Source organism: Hyaena hyaena, unplaced genomic scaffold (genome assembly GCF_003009895.1).
Source record: "Hyaena hyaena isolate Hyena2069 unplaced genomic scaffold, ASM300989v1 scaffold_474, whole genome shotgun sequence".
In the NCBI taxonomy this organism is placed as follows: domain Eukaryota; kingdom Metazoa; phylum Chordata; class Mammalia; order Carnivora; family Hyaenidae; genus Hyaena; species Hyaena hyaena.
Window position 1 is genome coordinate 1,054,619 of NW_024081104.1, and position 15,956 is coordinate 1,070,574.

A 15,956-nucleotide genomic window follows, 5' to 3' on the forward strand; every position below is an offset into this window, starting at 1 on the left:
TTGCATTTATTTTCCGTGAAGTCAAAACAGACCCAATAGGGTAGAACTCTCAGCCAGCGGATGGACCATGAGGCCCACAGTGGAGGGAGTGATGGAGGGGGTAGATGGGTCTGTGGGTCCGGGGAAGACTGCCCAGGGCCAGTGATGAGGCTGCAGGGGTGGGGCAAGGCCAGGTCTGAGGAACTGCAGGAGATGCGAAGTTGGATCCAGGGAGCCCTCTTTTCTTGGAAGGGTGAAGGGTTCTATGGGTCCCTGGTTGGGGCTGGTGGGTGGGGAGCACAACAGGAGGCCCTGGAACCAAAAGGGCTGCTTGGAGGGCAGGCTGATGGAGTTGAGGAGCACAGTGAGGGTCAAGGTGGAGATGTGGTGGGGGTGAGAGAGCAAGGCCACGGAAGTAGAGACTGGCTCGGCTCAATAGGCCAAGGGCAGAGGGCACCTCTCCCCAGAGCTTCTGGGGAGACAGTGTTGGGGCTCCCCTTCCAATGCCAGCATTCACAAGATGGCTCAGAGAGGACCCCGTTCCTCTATGCCTCAGCTTTCCCACTGGCCAGGCAAGGATGTATACGTGGGGCAGTACTGAGCAGGGGCCGGGGAGTGCAGCCAGCAGGGGCAGCGCTGAGTCCTGCCCAGGATGCTGCCAGAACCCAGGGAAATGCATCCATGAGACTGGCTTCCCGCATAAGGGGACAGACAAAACATGGCTTGAATTGTTTTGAAACTATATAGTCACATACGGAAAATATCCAGAGCACGCAGGCCACAATAGTGACATGTAAGCCATTTCCCACAGTGATAAAAACACCTCTCACTTTCCTCTTTAAAACATTTTTATTATTTTTGCAAGTGTCTCACTTGGATGAATTGAGGGATGTAGTGCACATAGGGGAGAGGTGATGGTGGGTAGAGGGGGGGCAGCTTGCTCTGTGCCCCCAGGCCTCCTCCACATCTGCTGAGGTTGCACCCCCACTCTCTCTAGCTCAGGATGCCAAATGCCAAGGGGCTCTGGAGACCGACCACTGGTGTTTTCTCCTTTTTAACAACGAGGATGGGACATCCCCAGTAAATCAATTACCCCGGGGAGACACCGCAAGTAGGTCTGTGGCATCACCTTCCAGGAGTGGCTGAGACACACTACAATCTCCCAGGGTACCTGCCTCCACCAGGCTGTATGGCTCAGCTGCTGAGGTGACCGTCAGAGGGTGGGGGGCTGTGCTGGGGATGGTGATGCTGGCATGTATTACCACTCCTCTTGGGCACCCCCAGACATGCCCTTGGGCTGCCAGAAATAGTGGGCTGTATGCCCCCAGCAACCTGGAACCCTGGTGCTGCAGAGCCCAGCCCATCTGCCACCCCCATCCAAGGGCTGCTGGCCCTAGGACTGTGGGGACAGGGCCAGAAGGTCCAGCTGGGGTTGGTTTTTCCCTTCGTGGCCCCTGGACTGGCCCCCTCTGGCAGCCACATACCTGACCTGCATAGAGATGTTGCCTCCCACCCTACCCCACCCAGGAGAGCCTTCAGGCACTGTGCCTCTGCCGACTCAAATCTCTCACACACACACCTAAACACAGGCAGACCAGGCAAGCCTGCCCCTACCCTGGCTCCTCCACAACATGGTCGCTTTGAAATCCAGAAACTCTACAGATATGGCGTCCTTCCTTGTCCATCCTTGAGAGATGCACAGACGCAGTGACATGGCACCATCCCCTCTACACACGAGACCTGGCACATGGTTACCTGAATATCATCCTCTGCACCTGCTAGGTAGAGGGGGGCAGCTCTTGAGGACAGTGGGACTCATGCCAGGGTGTGCTCCAAGGATGTGCTGGGGGCCAGGGTGCAGGGTCTGTCTTGATGGAGGGTAGGAAACCAAGCATAGCACCTCTGGGTTTCCTCCGTGGCTAGGCACAGATGGCCCTGCAGGACGGGATGCCCCGCAAGCCCCATGCCCTAGACTGGAAACAGGAATCTAAACAGTCTTCTCAGTAGAAGTAAGCGAGCTGCCCTGGGGTGAGAATTGGCTCAGAGGGCTGTCTGAGCTAGGCACTGGGATGAGGCTCTTGCTCTACCCCATGCATGGCTCCTTACCTCCATTTTTCAGCCCCCAACTCGAGGGCCGGGAGAGGGAGGGACCATAAAGGCCAGGCCTGCAGCTCTGCATGCTTACTGGTAAGGCTGCCCCAAGTGCTGAGTCTACAGGGCCTGGAAAATGGAGGGCAAGGCTGGTGTGGGGACAGGGACTGCTCTGAAGCGTGGGATAGACCAGGCCAGGGCCAAAGGGAATGGTTCTTTGGTATTGAAGCAACAGAACCCTATCACAGAAGAGCCATGTCTCCTAAGCAAAGGAGGGGAGCCACGCTTTCCCCTTTCCAGCAGCTCTGAGGGTCTCAAGGTCCTCCAGGCAGAGCTCCTACCCTCTCTGTGAGGCGCCCACACAGGGCCTGCTCACTCACTGCTCACTGAGGCTGTGAAGAGCTCCCTCCAGTGAGAAGCCACGTTGCCCAGGGACTGACCTCTGGGGGGCAGCAGCCAATTCTTGATAGCAGCATGGGGATGGCCGGCCCACTGGAAACTTCATCCAGCCAGGCTAACTCACTGCCCGCGGCCCCCACAGCTTCCCTCACAGGCTGGGGATGCTGCGCCCTCAAGGCTGAATACAGAAAATAGATTCTCTCTTGCTAAATTTGCATCACTTATAGATGAGCCTGTGAAGAGTTTAATTTTGTTTTCCTGGAAAGAAACAGAATTTCACCCTGCATTCCGAAGCATCTGCTGAGCCCTGGTGGCCAAGTCCTCTCTCTCTGGAGTAGCTGGGTGTGTGTGTGTGTGTGTGTGTGTGTGTGTGTGTGCGCGCGCGCAAAACCCCGGCCGTGCCTGCTCCCCTGCCCAAGCCTGACAGAGGGGGCAGTATCTCTGAGTCTCTGGCAGGGGCCGTGCATGGAGGTGTATGAACAAGGACCTGTGGGCTCTGATCCCCAGGCCAAACCAAAGCTCCCCCGATGTCCAATCACAGCCACACCTTTCCCTCGAACAAAACAGAAAGTAGGAAACAAGGGTGCCTTTTTAATTGCAATCAAATATGCCGTCTGAAGTCAGCGTGCTCCCTGAGCCCGGCCCAGGGGCCGGGCGCAGCTCAGAGCAGACAGTGCGCCTCACTACGCCATGGGGGCCAGGGCATGGCCGCTGGGTTTAGCCCCACTGTGTCCCTGAGCCACCGTCTCCTCTGCAGGTGGCCCAGCCTCCAGTGCCTGGGACAGGGGAGGCGGGGCGGAGGGCGAGGTGAGAGCACTCCCACCTTCGCACACGCATGCAGACTTCCCCAATGTTTGCGTTTGTTCCTTCTCCTCCTTTGCTAAAACGGTCAGACGGCACTGTGAAGCCACCGCCGGGCAGGCCGGGCAGCACAGCGGTGCCGCCTACTTCTGTATCTGGAACAGGAAGAGCCGCAGGTTGATGTTCTTGGCGGCTAGCAGCTTGTTGCACTCCACGGAGTCGACGATGGGCAGTGGCACGTAGTCCGTCTCGTTGCTCTCGTTGGTGAAGACAAAGTGGTAGATGACGGGGCTGATCTTTACGTCATCGTATGGGCCCTTGAGCAGCAGGAAGGAGCACTCCAGGGGCGCTGTGACCTTGCTCTTGAGGAGGAGCTGGAAGGAGAGTGTGCGCTTGCACGACAGGTTGGGGTTACGCTCCGAGTCGTTGACACGTGCCTTCAGGACCCACGTCTGGTTCAGCACCGTGAACCTTGGCGTCTCGTAGTACAGGCGCGTGATGAAGTCATCCGTGCGGTATGGCCGAAACTGGACCTCTGTGGAGACAGACAGGCCGGGAAGAGCCGGCAGTCAGTGTGGGCAGGGCTGGGTGGCGGCGCCTTCCGGAGGCCGAGGATGAAGGCTCAGCCAGGGAGGAAGGCAACTTACCAGGAGGACACAGCGTGCTCTACTTGTCACAAGGCAAATCAAACGCAATTATGGCAAATGGAGGCGCACACAAGCTTTGGGGAAACAACTACAAACAGAAGTAACACGCATTAGCTGCAGGGAGTCCAGAGGCTGAAAGAAGTGAGCGGCCCAACCCCCGCTGGCCTCCCTCTTCGCCTCCCCCGGGGCCCAGCCCAGGCAGAGGGAGGCCCACCCAGGGGCGTGGGTAAGCAGACACACAGACAGGATGCGTTCTGAGAACAAGTGCACTTTATTGGTTCTGATACAGAGCTGCCAGAAACGCCGGCGGGCGGGCGGGCAGGCGTGTGGCACACGAGCCTGCATGGGGCGCAAGGCAGAGCGCCGGTGTATGGCCCAGTGCTGGGCTCCTGTGCTGTCACACAGTTCTCTCAGCACAGCCCGGGGCCCACGGCCCGCGAGTCCCTCCATGGAGGTGGCCAGTCCTTCCTGGGTGGATGAGGATCCCTGCCCGGCCACTGCCACGATCATGATGCCTTGGCCCGCCCAGACCCACAAGGCCCGGCCTGGACTGTTTGTGCCGTGGCGCCCACCAGGGCAGCTGAGGCTGCAACTAACCAGGGGTCATGACCTGCTGCTGCTGAGGCTGCCGGGCCCTTGGCCTCCCAGGCCTGAGCAGGCCCACACCTAGCCAGGCCTAGTCCAGGCAGCACGGTGTGACTGGTTGCCTGTGACTGCCCTTGATGCTCTGAGCCGGCTGCCTGGTGTGGGCTGAGCAGTAGAGGGTCGTAGTCTCCCTGAGCGGCCCCAGTGCCAGCAGGTGCTTCTTGCTGTTCTGTGTCTGAACCAGGCTCTGGCCTGGTTCCTGCTCCCCAGCATGTCCAAAGGCAGTGGCAGTGGCCAGGAGAGCCCGTGAGATCCAGTGGGCCTGAGCGCGGTCCAGCCTGCCCGTCTCTGGGCGTCCACTCCCAGCTCTCCATTTGAGCTGGGCACCCTCAGCTCATTCAGGAGCCCCGCCCCTGAGCATCTTCTCGATGGCCTCAGGAAGCCCGAGGCCACTGCAGTAATTGCCTGCAGGCAGGACCGGATGTGCTGAGTGCTCTTCTTGCCTTTGGCTCCACAGGGCAGGCCCCTAGCTCCCAGGCCCTCCAAGTCACACCCACCTTCTGCTTAGACCCTGACAGTCCCAAGGCTGTGCAGCCCCACGCAGTAGGATGCCACCTCGTTGGGGTAGCAGGGCCAGGGAGGGGAGGACAGGTGAGAGGGCCTCTGAGAGCCATGCAGGTGCCCCCAGGGTCCTGCCCCGGCCCATCCCCTGCTCGGCCTCTGGCACATCTTCTCCCCCAAGGTGTCCTCCCATTCACCAAAAGCTTGTCCAGAGCCTGGCCATCCAGCATGGCCTGTGCCCACCGCTCAGAGACTGCTGTTCCCCAGCCGCCGCACCCCACCCCCCCAGCCTGTGCGGCATGCAGTGGGCGGCGGGGCGCCTCACCTGTGTAACCGATCTTCTCAAAGCTGAGCAGGCTAAAGATGCTGTTGTAGAGCTGCATCTCCTTGCGGTGGCTCTGGTCCATCTCGTCTAGGATCTCCATCAGCTCGTTGCCCGTCTTGGTGGGGTGGGCGCACGCGGCCTCATGCACCGTCAGCTCGTGGAAGGGGCCATGCCACGGGCAGCCGATGCGCTTATATTTGCACTGGGTCACCCTGGGGAGGAGGCGAGCACCGTGGTCACGGTCTGCGCCCTGTGGGAGGTGGCTCTGCCCAGTGGTCCTCTAAAGGTGGGCCTCTGCCCAGCCCTGCTCACACACAGACTACCCACCGAAGGCCATTTTCACCGTGTGCCAGCTCTCAGGAAGGGGTCAGAGCGTGTGTGAAAGAAAAGCAGCACATGAGAGTGTGAATACACATGCCACCTGCGCCCTTTGCTGTGAGGACTCTCCTGCTCAGTAACAGTGGCCACTGACCATGGTCTTGGACCCTATGCAGCTTCACTCCAAGTGAGGCTCGGTGGCCTGGCCCCACTGGCAGATGGCAGTGTCAACCAGCAGGGGCTGGCTGGGGGTGCCCATGCAGCTTCACACTGAGTTCCCAGAACTTGTCATGCTCTCCTGGGCCCCAGGATGCCAAGGACAGGTAGCCTCTAAGAGGCCATCATGCAGTCAGAGAATCCTGGAGAGCCAGGGTGATGTCCAAACAGGCACTGGGTTCATATCCAAGCCCCCCTGCCCTCTGTGGGGCCCCACCCCCAGCCCCTTGAGGGCCTAGGCCCTGTGTAACTTCCACCCGGGCCCATTCCTTTGAGGCTGTCACTGGGCCACGTGCACAGAACCCACGGCCAGAGCATCCCACACGCTGCGGCCTCGCCTGCACCAGGGTGGCCTCCAGACCCGTCGTAGGCCTCACACGGGGGGCTAAGCCTCCGGCGGGCAGGCCGGCCCGGGCGGTTACCTGTCCTGGCACTCCTCTTTCTGGTGCCTCTCCAGGAGGGAGCGGGGAAACTGGCGCAGGCAGAAGCCACACTCGGAGGGCAGCTCACTCACGGCTTTCTCCACAGCCAGGTTGCGGCAGCAGAGGCTCTTACTGATCTCACAACGACAGTTAGGGCACGTGGCCTGCTCCTCCTTCAGCCGGGCATCTGCTAGTAGGTGGATAAAACAGCCAGCGCACATCAAGTGACCGTTAGTACACTGCGAAGAAGGAAAGGGAGATGAGCTCACAGACCTGCAGGACGTGCACACGCACGCACCGCACGCCTCGCCAGCTCCAGCGGCAGCCGGGCCTGCTGGCGAGGAGAGGCACAGGCACGCTGTCATTTAGCAAGCAGAGCCACTGCTCAGGCAGGACAGGCCTTTCTCCTGGAACACTGCAAAGACACGGCCAATGGGGGCTCCTGTGGAGAGGTGGGTGACTCAAAAGTGGCCCTTAGTGACTTACAGAGGGAACAGATCTCCCCTGAGGCGGGCCCACTAGCAGGGACTGGTTTGGTCACACTGGAGCTTGAAGCCCCGCCTTCTTCTATCCCAGGGGCCAGGGACTGCCTCATGAATCCCCCAGAGGCCCTCACTTCGGGACGCCTACAGGAACACAGGCTCTTGTCTGGGCGTGGCTGTGGCACCTGGCCAACAGCTGTCGAGTGGGGCAGTAGACAACCCCCCCCCCCCCCGTGCTGGGGGCTGGGGGCCTGGCCCCTCCACTCCAGCTCTTCTTGGCCAGCACAAGTGAGAAGGTAGCTGCCATCCGCCCAGTGAGGCTGGCTACCTGCAAGGGGCTTCCTATAAGCTAGTGGCATAGAGCTGTGGCAGGTGAGGAGGCCTAGCGGGCCTGGGACGAGGGTGTGGGCACAATGCGTGCCTGGAGGAGAGAACAGGGGCTGTGGGCAGGACGTGGGTCAGAGGCTAGGCCCCCTCCCTTTCTGACCGCAGTTCTGAGGCCCAGACACTGCCTGCCAGCAACCTGCCCTTTGCTGCGAGTCCCTGCACATGTGGCCAGTGGGCTGCCTGTCAACTCCTGTGTTGGGTCTCAAACTGATTGCAAACATACCTCCTGAGTGCTCACTTGGTGCCGTCGAGAGAGATACACAGGCTGTGGGGTCGGCCCTCCAGGGGCTCCTAGTAAGAAGGGCAGAAGAGGCCCACAGAGAAACCAAGAGATACAAGAGCAAAGACTTGAGCTGAGTGTCCCCTCAGGGCAGACATGGCTTCCCTAGGCCTGATCCTGACTAATAAAAACTTACAGGGGCAGATGGGGAAGAGCAGAGGTCAGGGAACATTGCGGGGACATTTGGGGGTTCTGCCAAGGGTGGCTGGATTTCCACATGGAGACTCCTGCACAGCCAGCTGAGGGTGAAGGGGCACACAGCGCCATCACGGGTCTGGCCAGCAGCTGCCTGGGCTTACCAGCAGTGGCAAACCTCTAGAAAGCCACTGGGCCAGAGCTTCTGTTGAGGTCCAGGACCCTTCTGAGAGAGGGAGGCAGTGCAGTAGAGGCCCGGCCACGTTCACACACATGGGGGCCTCCGTAAACACCAGCTTCCCACCGGGGGTCTGCGCACCCAGAGCGAGGAGCCAGGGTAGGCTGTGAGCTCCTGGCACCCGTAGGCCAGGCCTGGGGTCTAGTGAGTGATGGGACTTATGTGTTGAGGACTGGTGGGGGTAAGGGGGTTGGGGACACAGGCCTCATACACAGAACCCATGTCCACACAAACACCCCACACATTATCTGCACTAAAATCTCAATTTTAAGTCAGATGAAAAATGAAAATGTGCAAGTGCAAGATGTGGAAGAGGAGCTGGCTGGGCTCAGGTTAGGAGGAAAAGGGTCTGGCAGGGGTGGGCCAGTGCCAGCACTGGACACACGGGCTAGCTGCAGAGTGCTACTGGCCCAGCCAAGGGACAAGCCAATATCCACACGCAGCCAGCACCCCGCCAGTTACCCAAGGGATCCAAGAAGTAGTGGGGAGGGTTGAGGGCTGCTCACAGGAGGAGCAGGCTGCAAAGGCCGTCTATCCTGTCCACCCCCAGAGGTCAGTGAAGAAGCCAGAGATGTGGTGAGTGGAGAGGAGGGGGACACAGACGTCACAGGCCCCTGCCACCCTATAGGAGGCACAGACCAAGGGCCCGGAGCATATCTTTAATCAGCCTCCACTCGGGGCCTGAGCCTGACAGAGGCCTGGGTTCACCAAACCCGAGTCCAGAGAGGAGACTACTGCAGCTACGCGTGCTGGTCTAACTACTAATTCACAGGAGGGGGAAACTTCAGGGCGCCCCTTGTTAAGTGAGGCCAAACCACAACCACTGCCCCGCACCCTCAACTGAGGAAGCCTGGCCGGATGCCAACTATGAGACCCTGCCCCCTCCCCCAGGGCCTGGGGTCCCACACCACTCCATGTGCACTCTAGTTCTCCATGGCTCCTGGTGAGAGGCTGCCTGGGCAGGGCTCAGCTCTGCAGTCACCACTGGCCTGAGCAGAACAGAGACAGCACCCACTGGCTTCGCTTCTATTTCAGGATGGCCCAGCCGGGGTGTGTGGACCTGAGGGCGAGAGACTTGGATGGTGTCCTAAGACCTCCGAGGAACACCAAGGTCCCTCCATGTGTGAATGCTCACCTCTCAGCACGGCCCTGAAACCCCACTACTCTGAGGCAGAGAAAGGCGGCCAGCATATCCTCCCAACAGGCCTCTCCTTAGAGCCCAGGGACTGCAAGAATATCCAAGCTCTCAGGCCAGCTCCCACCCCTTTCCTCCCGAAGCTTCCAGACCCAACACAGGCTTAGGTATGAGGACTCCATAAAGAAGCACTGCAACTTGCCCTCCTTGGGGGAGAGACAAGGCCCCTGCCCCATAGATCCTAATAGCTCCGTTGTGAGCTGGAAGACAGCAGGCCCGCACATGCTGCGGCTGGGCCAAGGGACAAGCTGATACCCACACACAGCCAGCGTCTCCCAGGTGCCCACGGGATGCTCCTGGGCGAAAACAAGGTGGCTGGTCTGGGTCCAGCTGACACCCAGCCCAAGAGGTCTGTCCACAGCAGGGTGGTGGCCAGGCTCCGAGCCCTCCCTGCTATCCAGGCCCTTCCTGGGTAAGACCCTGACTCCATACGCAGGCCTGGCCAAGTGCTAACATAGACCCAGCCTCCTCAGTGGCTGGGCTGGGCTGCACCTACCCTGATTTGCCCACCCAAAGTCCCAGAGGACTTTGCACAATATTAGCTGCACGCCAAGCCTTTGATGGACAGCCCCAGCCAGGGCAGGCCAGGATGCCCCGCTCCACATGCTAGAGCCAAGCCCCCAAGAGCCTGGGAACCCCAAGCAGCAGCTCCTGCAGCGCCCACCCAGGCCGCCGGTAAGATCGCCGTGGTAGGGTGGGCAGAAGAGGGCTGTCCCGACTCAGAACATCACAGAGCCTCCCGGGGCAGGCGGTGGCTTAGACTCTACCAGCAGCATAACCCTGGGCTTGTTGCTTCCCTTCTCTGGGCCTCACTCTACTTAGGCACAAAAAATGACAAAGACCAGACTGGCCTCATCATGTGGGATGAAACAACATGTACAACAGCATGGCTTGGCCCCTAGCACGTGACAGAACAGAACAAACACCCACCAAGGCCATCCCACAGCAGAGCCAGGCTGGCCCCTCACATGGCCCCTCCCTGCAGAGCCTCAGAAAGGACTCCTGGCACAGGTCTGTAATTTCAACAACCCCCCTCCCTCACCTCTGGAGTCCCCAACCCCATCCAAGCCACAGCAATCCCCCCTCAAGCCCCTCTGCAAACGGCCCAGGACTGGGCATTTCTGTCTCCTCAGGACGTCACCCAGCAGCCCCTCTACCTGGGCACAGGTAGGTCACATGCACCCAGGCCAGCTTCCCCCTAGGCTATAAGAGGGTCTTGGAAAACACCTAGCCACCCCACCCCCTCTTCTGGAAACAAAGCCTTGGTCAGTAGGCCTTTTTAGGCCCTCTTTCAAGCCTGGCATGCATGGGCCCTTCAAATCCTAGGCCAATGAAAGCAGCTCACCATCCAAAGCATACCTGAGGGCACTAGCTCCGGAACTGCTCCGCAGCCCAGCTGCAGGTCCCCACACCATGCCCATATGGGCTGCAGGGCACCCCAAAACCCCCATGTTTGGCCTGAGGTCTCCTCAGTCTCTTTACTCAAGGGGCCTGAGAAGGGACCTCACAGCGTCCAAGGAACAAAGCTGTTCTGGGTAAAGCCAGGACTCTGATTCACCATGTTTCTGGTTTGAAGTCCTGGACCTGTGGCTCCTGTTATCACACTAACCCCAAGAGCCAGGACTTCAGTGGGAACCAGTCATACCCACAGTCAGGCTCTTGCTCAGAATGTGCATACTCCCTGGATTGAAAGGCAACTCAAATGACAAACCACCACCACGAAAAAAAAAAAGTTCTCCCGTGGCCAGAGTCCAGACCCTTTGTCCTCTCTACGCTCTTGTTCTGGATACCTAGGCAGATAAGTTTCCGTAGCTCTTCTCTGCTACCTTTCTCACCTCAAAGCATGAACCAGGAGCTAGAGAAGAGGATCCCGGGCCAGGTGAGCAGGCAGCCCCCCAGGGGACTCTTTAACCATCATTTAAAACAGAGCCTGCAGCACCAGGCATGCTGACAGTGACAGGAGGCTCCCCAAGGCCCATGACCACACTGGCTGGGGCCTGGGCAGAGATGGACCCACCTGTTTCCTAAGTCTTTCACCAATGTGACTGACAATCAAGTAACCAGTCCCCTTGTGCCAGGGCCTGAGGCAGGTCCTGGTGGAGACTGGAGGCCTTGGGGTGAGAGGCACAGCAAGACAGAACCCACAGGGCAGAAGCTGACAAGTGCCCTGTGAAGTGAGGACAAGCACCCTGTGGCAGGAGACGACGGCCACAGCACAGAGGCACTGCCTCTGTAGGGCCCTGGAAGAGAAGGAGGAATGGGGAGGGGGCCCGGAGCGAACGGCTGGAGGGGGGAGGTGTGCTGCTGGCAGGCTAAGGTCTGAGGCTGGGAGTGGTGGGCCAGAAAGCCAGTTGGAGCCACATCCTGTGAAAGACCCCCATGACTACTCCTTCACCCTGATGGAGGTCAGGGGAACTTTTTCTGGCAGGGAGCCCGGTGAGGGGTAGGGAGAGCTTGTGGCCCCTCCCTCCAGATGCTGGTCCACAGCTCAGGGCCTCAGCTGATGTCTGCAGGGTCATACCAGGTATGTCACAGAGAGGACAGATTGGGCCTTGTGTGAAGGGTTGGGGGACAACCTCGGGAGATGAGGATGAGGTTGCATCTCCAATGCTCCAGTCACCAGAAAGGCTGAGTTTCTACCAGAAGTGGTCACATATGCAGAGGGGGCGGGGTCACATCACCTTGGCGCCACAGTTCTGTGTCTACAGCAGGTGCCTGTTGCCCACTCCTACATGAGTGTCCCTGTTGCCACTCCAGTCCTCCTGCCCCCACCCGGGTGCTGCCTGGGACTCTGGAGATGTCAGGTCAGTCACTAATGACACACCCAACACCCACACAAAGAACATCAAAGCCAGCATCTGCTGAACCTCCTCTGTCCCTGATCTGACCTGACCTAACTTAAAGTAGGCCATGGTGAAAACCATTTGCATGAGTGCCTTGCTCTTATACTAAAGCAGGTTCCCCAGTCCAGGTGTGTAGCTTGACGTGCTAGATGTGTGGGAAAGCCAGCTGCGCGAGGCCAGGTGCTCAGACTCCGGAACAGGTGGATAAGTCTGCTCGAGGTGAGCTCTTGCCACCACCAAGGCTCCCCCGGTGGCATGGGTATGGGGTCCGGTGGCCACAGCGCTCTCAAGATACCAAGCACTCAGCCAACTCCAGAGGCCCATGGAATTGTCCCCTGCAGACCCAGCCAGGCACAGTGCACTGGGCTCACCATGACCACTCCTCACCCCAGAGCTGGGCACCACCTGAGACAGTCCCCAGATGCACAGCATGGCTGGCACCTGCTCCAAGCTGTGTGTCCTGGTGGAGTCAGGAGAAAACTTGCTGGTAGGAACAGAGAATGGAACACACCGCGTGCCTCATACCATCCACTAGAAAAGGCCTGTCAACACGGCACACCAAAGCAGTTCCCCAGAAATGGAGGGGCTGAGCCCAGGCCAAGAGGTTAATGGCCAGTAGTAAGACCCAACCAGGGACATCCAGAAGGCTGTGTGCCTGCCTGTTTTGACACAGCACGTACAGGGCCTACATCATTTATGACCAGATCCTCCTGGGAGCTAACCCAGCTCAGATACGTCCAGGCCCATCCCAACCCCCTACCTTCAATGTCCCCATCCAGGGTCACATGCAGTGGGGAGCCACCAAGAGGCCTTCCCTCCTTCCTCCAGCCCATCCCTCAGGCCCCTCATGGGACTGCTGTGCATCCTTGCCAGGCATGCCCCCCACCGGCCCACCCATGGCAGGGCTTCCAGCAGCTAAAGCAAGTTCTGATCAGTGGCAGGACTCTAGAAGGGCCAAGGGCTCTGCCACTGATCACATGTTCTAGAACTTACTCTAGGCCTCCAGAGATGAGAGGGAAACAACTCCTCATTGAGGCCCAGCTGTCACTTGGGAAGAATGGAGCTACGGCAGGGGCCAGTGCTAAAGCCTACAGCTTGGTGTCATGGGCTCTCCTTGCTCAGCAGGGCTGTTTCCAGGGAAGCTGGAAGGGAGGTCATGGGAGGGCCACAGGTCAGGGCTACCCCAGCGCCTCTACTCTCTCCGTCACAGCTGTTTAGCTACCTGCCTCCAGCCTGCCCAGGACCTAGCTCAAGCTCCCAACAAAGTGCAGGCCGGTTTGAACCAGCCAGGCTCAGAGGCCCCATCACAGGTGGCTCTGGCCAGAGGCAGAGCTTCGGACCAGGAGGCAGCACCATGTGGCCTGTCATCATGTCAGGTCCAGGTCTAGCCCACTCACAGGATGGGGAAGGGAACCCCAAATTCCCCTGAGACCCTTCCTACCCACGGTTGGCTTGGCGTTTTTGGGCTCTCACTTAAGACCCAAAGAAGGAAGAGTTCTTCCACCTGAGAGGATCACAAGATCACGGGCAAGGTAAAAAGGGGCTGGAGAGGGGACAACTCCTGAGGGGCCTCCGAGGCTGGTCCATGGTGAGTGCTCCTCTAATTGGGTCAGAAGGCCTGTGGTATTCCTAAGCCAGGGCCTCTGGCCAGGAGGTTAGGCAGAGAGCCAATGCCCTCACCCCAAAGAACTCAACCCATTTCCCTGCCAATGCCTTCTCTTTCCTCTCTCTGTCACCTGGGCACACCAGGGTCCTCCTAAGCTACGTCATGCCAAAGCAGGAAAGGGTTTGGAGATCTAGGGGCAGAGGAAACGGCAACCCAGATTAGCCCGGTACTGCTTATTACAAAAATGGCCCTCTCACCCATGGCCCCAGTTTGGCTCCAGTAGGAGACAAAGCCCCATCAGCCATGACCAGCTCCTGTTAAGTGCAAAGAAAGATGATAGAGAACCTGTTCCATCCCTCAAAAGGATTCTGGGAGGAAGCAGTATCAGAGGAGTGGGAGTGGGGTGGGGAGAGAGATCTGGGGACAAAGAAGAGAGCACACTTAAACTAATTCTAGGGCCAGAGCGTGGCCCCTGCCGCTGTGTGACACCCACGCAAGATCCACCTGGGCCAAGTCCCCTCTCTGATGGCTGTGGCTGGTTAAGGATGGAGTCCAGCCACCATTCTGGATTCTCAGATGGTAAAAGGAGGGTGGACACACCTCCTGGAGCGCTGGTAGCCTGAGAAGTACATGGCATGTACAGAAAGCATTAGGTCAGTCTGGGAAGAGAGGAGACCCAGACTGGGGTTTGATGAAGGTAGTTCTTCCAGACCAGGAAATGAGGGAAAGGAACAGGGGAGGGAAAAGAGATGATCCACTCCTTTCAATGCTCTTTCAAAATGAAAGGCAAAGAGAGTTTTTTCAACAAGGAGGTAGAAGATATATAACAAGAGCTTAAAGACAGGTTTCGGGGGTGTGGCTACTAAAAGAATAGAGAAAGAACTCTTGAGTGAAGAGGAAAGCCCAGGGTCTACCCAAGCCCACGGAGCTCAAGAATGAGGGGGAGCAGGCTCCCAGGAGTTGCGGGGGGGAGGGGGCGGAAGGGGCGCGGAATGTGGGTATCTGTCACCAGCTTTCTCTGGGGGCAGCTTGAGAGGGTGAGGTGGGGGCAGTGAGGAAAGCCAAAAATTAAAGAAGCGGAAGAATAAGATTCGGATCTAGGAACAAGGGGAGTCGGTACAAGAAGCTGGTTACGAGTAGGAAATAAAAGTCCTAACAGAAGGAGAATGAAAAGCTTCCGAAGAGCCGCCAGTGTCCCGACTGTTGGGCCCCGGAGCTCAGACCTGCCTTCCGAGGATACGCGGTGCCCAGGGAGGGGGGCGGCCGCGGCGGGGCTGCAGTCGGGCTGGGTCGGGGTCGGGCCGGCGGCCCTACCTGGTACACGGAGGCCTTAGGCAGGTCCAGGCAGACGGTGCAGCACAGCACCGAGTAGAGCCGCTCCTCCAGCTTCCCGCTGCCCGCCGCCGCCGCCGCCGCCGCCGCCTCGGCTGCCTCGGCCGCCCGCAGCCGCTTCTTGGGCGGCGCATCGGGGTCGCCGGCCGCCTCCTGCAGCTGCCGGGCGCCGGCCAGGCCCGCCTCGTCCGGGAGCCCGGGCCCCGCCGCCTCGCCCAGCGCCGCTGCCGCCGCTGGCCCCGCGGCCGCCCCCGGCCCGGCCCCGACCCCGACCCCGACCCCAGCCCCGACCCCGGCCCCAGCCGGCACGGCGCCGGCGGGCCCCGCGGCCGGCCCGCCCCCGCCGGCCTCCTCCGCGCCGGACATCGCGGCCGGTCGGCCCGGCGGGCGGGTGCCGGCGCGCACCCGCGGCTGGAAGTTAGGGGTGCCGCGCGCTCCCGCCGCCCTCTCGCTGCCGCCGCGACCCCGCAACCCGCTCCCTGCGCCGCCGCCTCAGTGGGTCTGGCCCGCGCGCCGCCCCGAAGCTGCCGCGGCCACCGACCCCGGCGCGGCCGCCATCTTTGTTTTCGCTGCGCGCTCCCCCTGCCGCCGCCACCGCCCCCTCGGACTCCCTGTCACGTGAGCTATGCGGGGCCAATGGGAAAGGCGCTCAGGGCTAGACGGCACGTCAGGCCGACCCAATGGGCGCGCGAGGACGCCTGAGAGCCCGCCCCTGCAGAAAGGAGGCAGGAAGAAGGCGGGGCCCAGGAGACCTGCGGAGGGGCGCGCGCCCGGGGCAGGGAAATCCTAGGGTCGGGGGCGTGCGCGCCGCTTCCGGTCCGTCTAGGGTGCGGCCCACTGGTCGAGGGCCACCCGGATGGTGGGCATCCCTGGTCAGCCACGTTGGGGTGTGTTTGCGCCTTTCCCCCAACACTCAGGCTTGCGCACAAGACGCTCTGGCCTGGCTTGCTGGAGTGAGAAACCCCGCGGGCCACTCCGGTGCTTCTGTGGGACCAGGTGTGCTTCCACAGGACGTAAGCATAGGTAATCCCGAGAAAGGACTCTGGACCCCGAATCTAACCCACTGTTCTGCCCAAACGCATTTTTTACCCCTGAGGTTGAGAGCTGAGGAGGG

At 60.1% G+C, this 15,956-nt stretch overlaps 1 protein-coding gene across 1 annotated transcript; it reads right to left on the reverse strand.

Moving 5' to 3' along the window:
* Positions 1-3,040: 3,040 nt before the first annotated feature.
* Positions 3,041-15,223, reverse strand: CYHR1 (cysteine and histidine rich 1). Its single transcript, XM_039254165.1, has 4 exons — positions 14,825-15,223; positions 6,345-6,583; positions 5,389-5,600; positions 3,041-3,805 (listed from the first exon to the last, which is right to left on the reverse strand). The coding sequence occupies exons 1-4, from the start codon at positions 15,206-15,208 to the stop codon at positions 3,414-3,416; spliced, it is 1,227 nt and encodes a 408-aa protein (XP_039110096.1). The 5' UTR covers positions 15,209-15,223; the 3' UTR covers positions 3,041-3,413.
* Between the last annotated feature and the right edge of the window lie 733 nt (positions 15,224-15,956).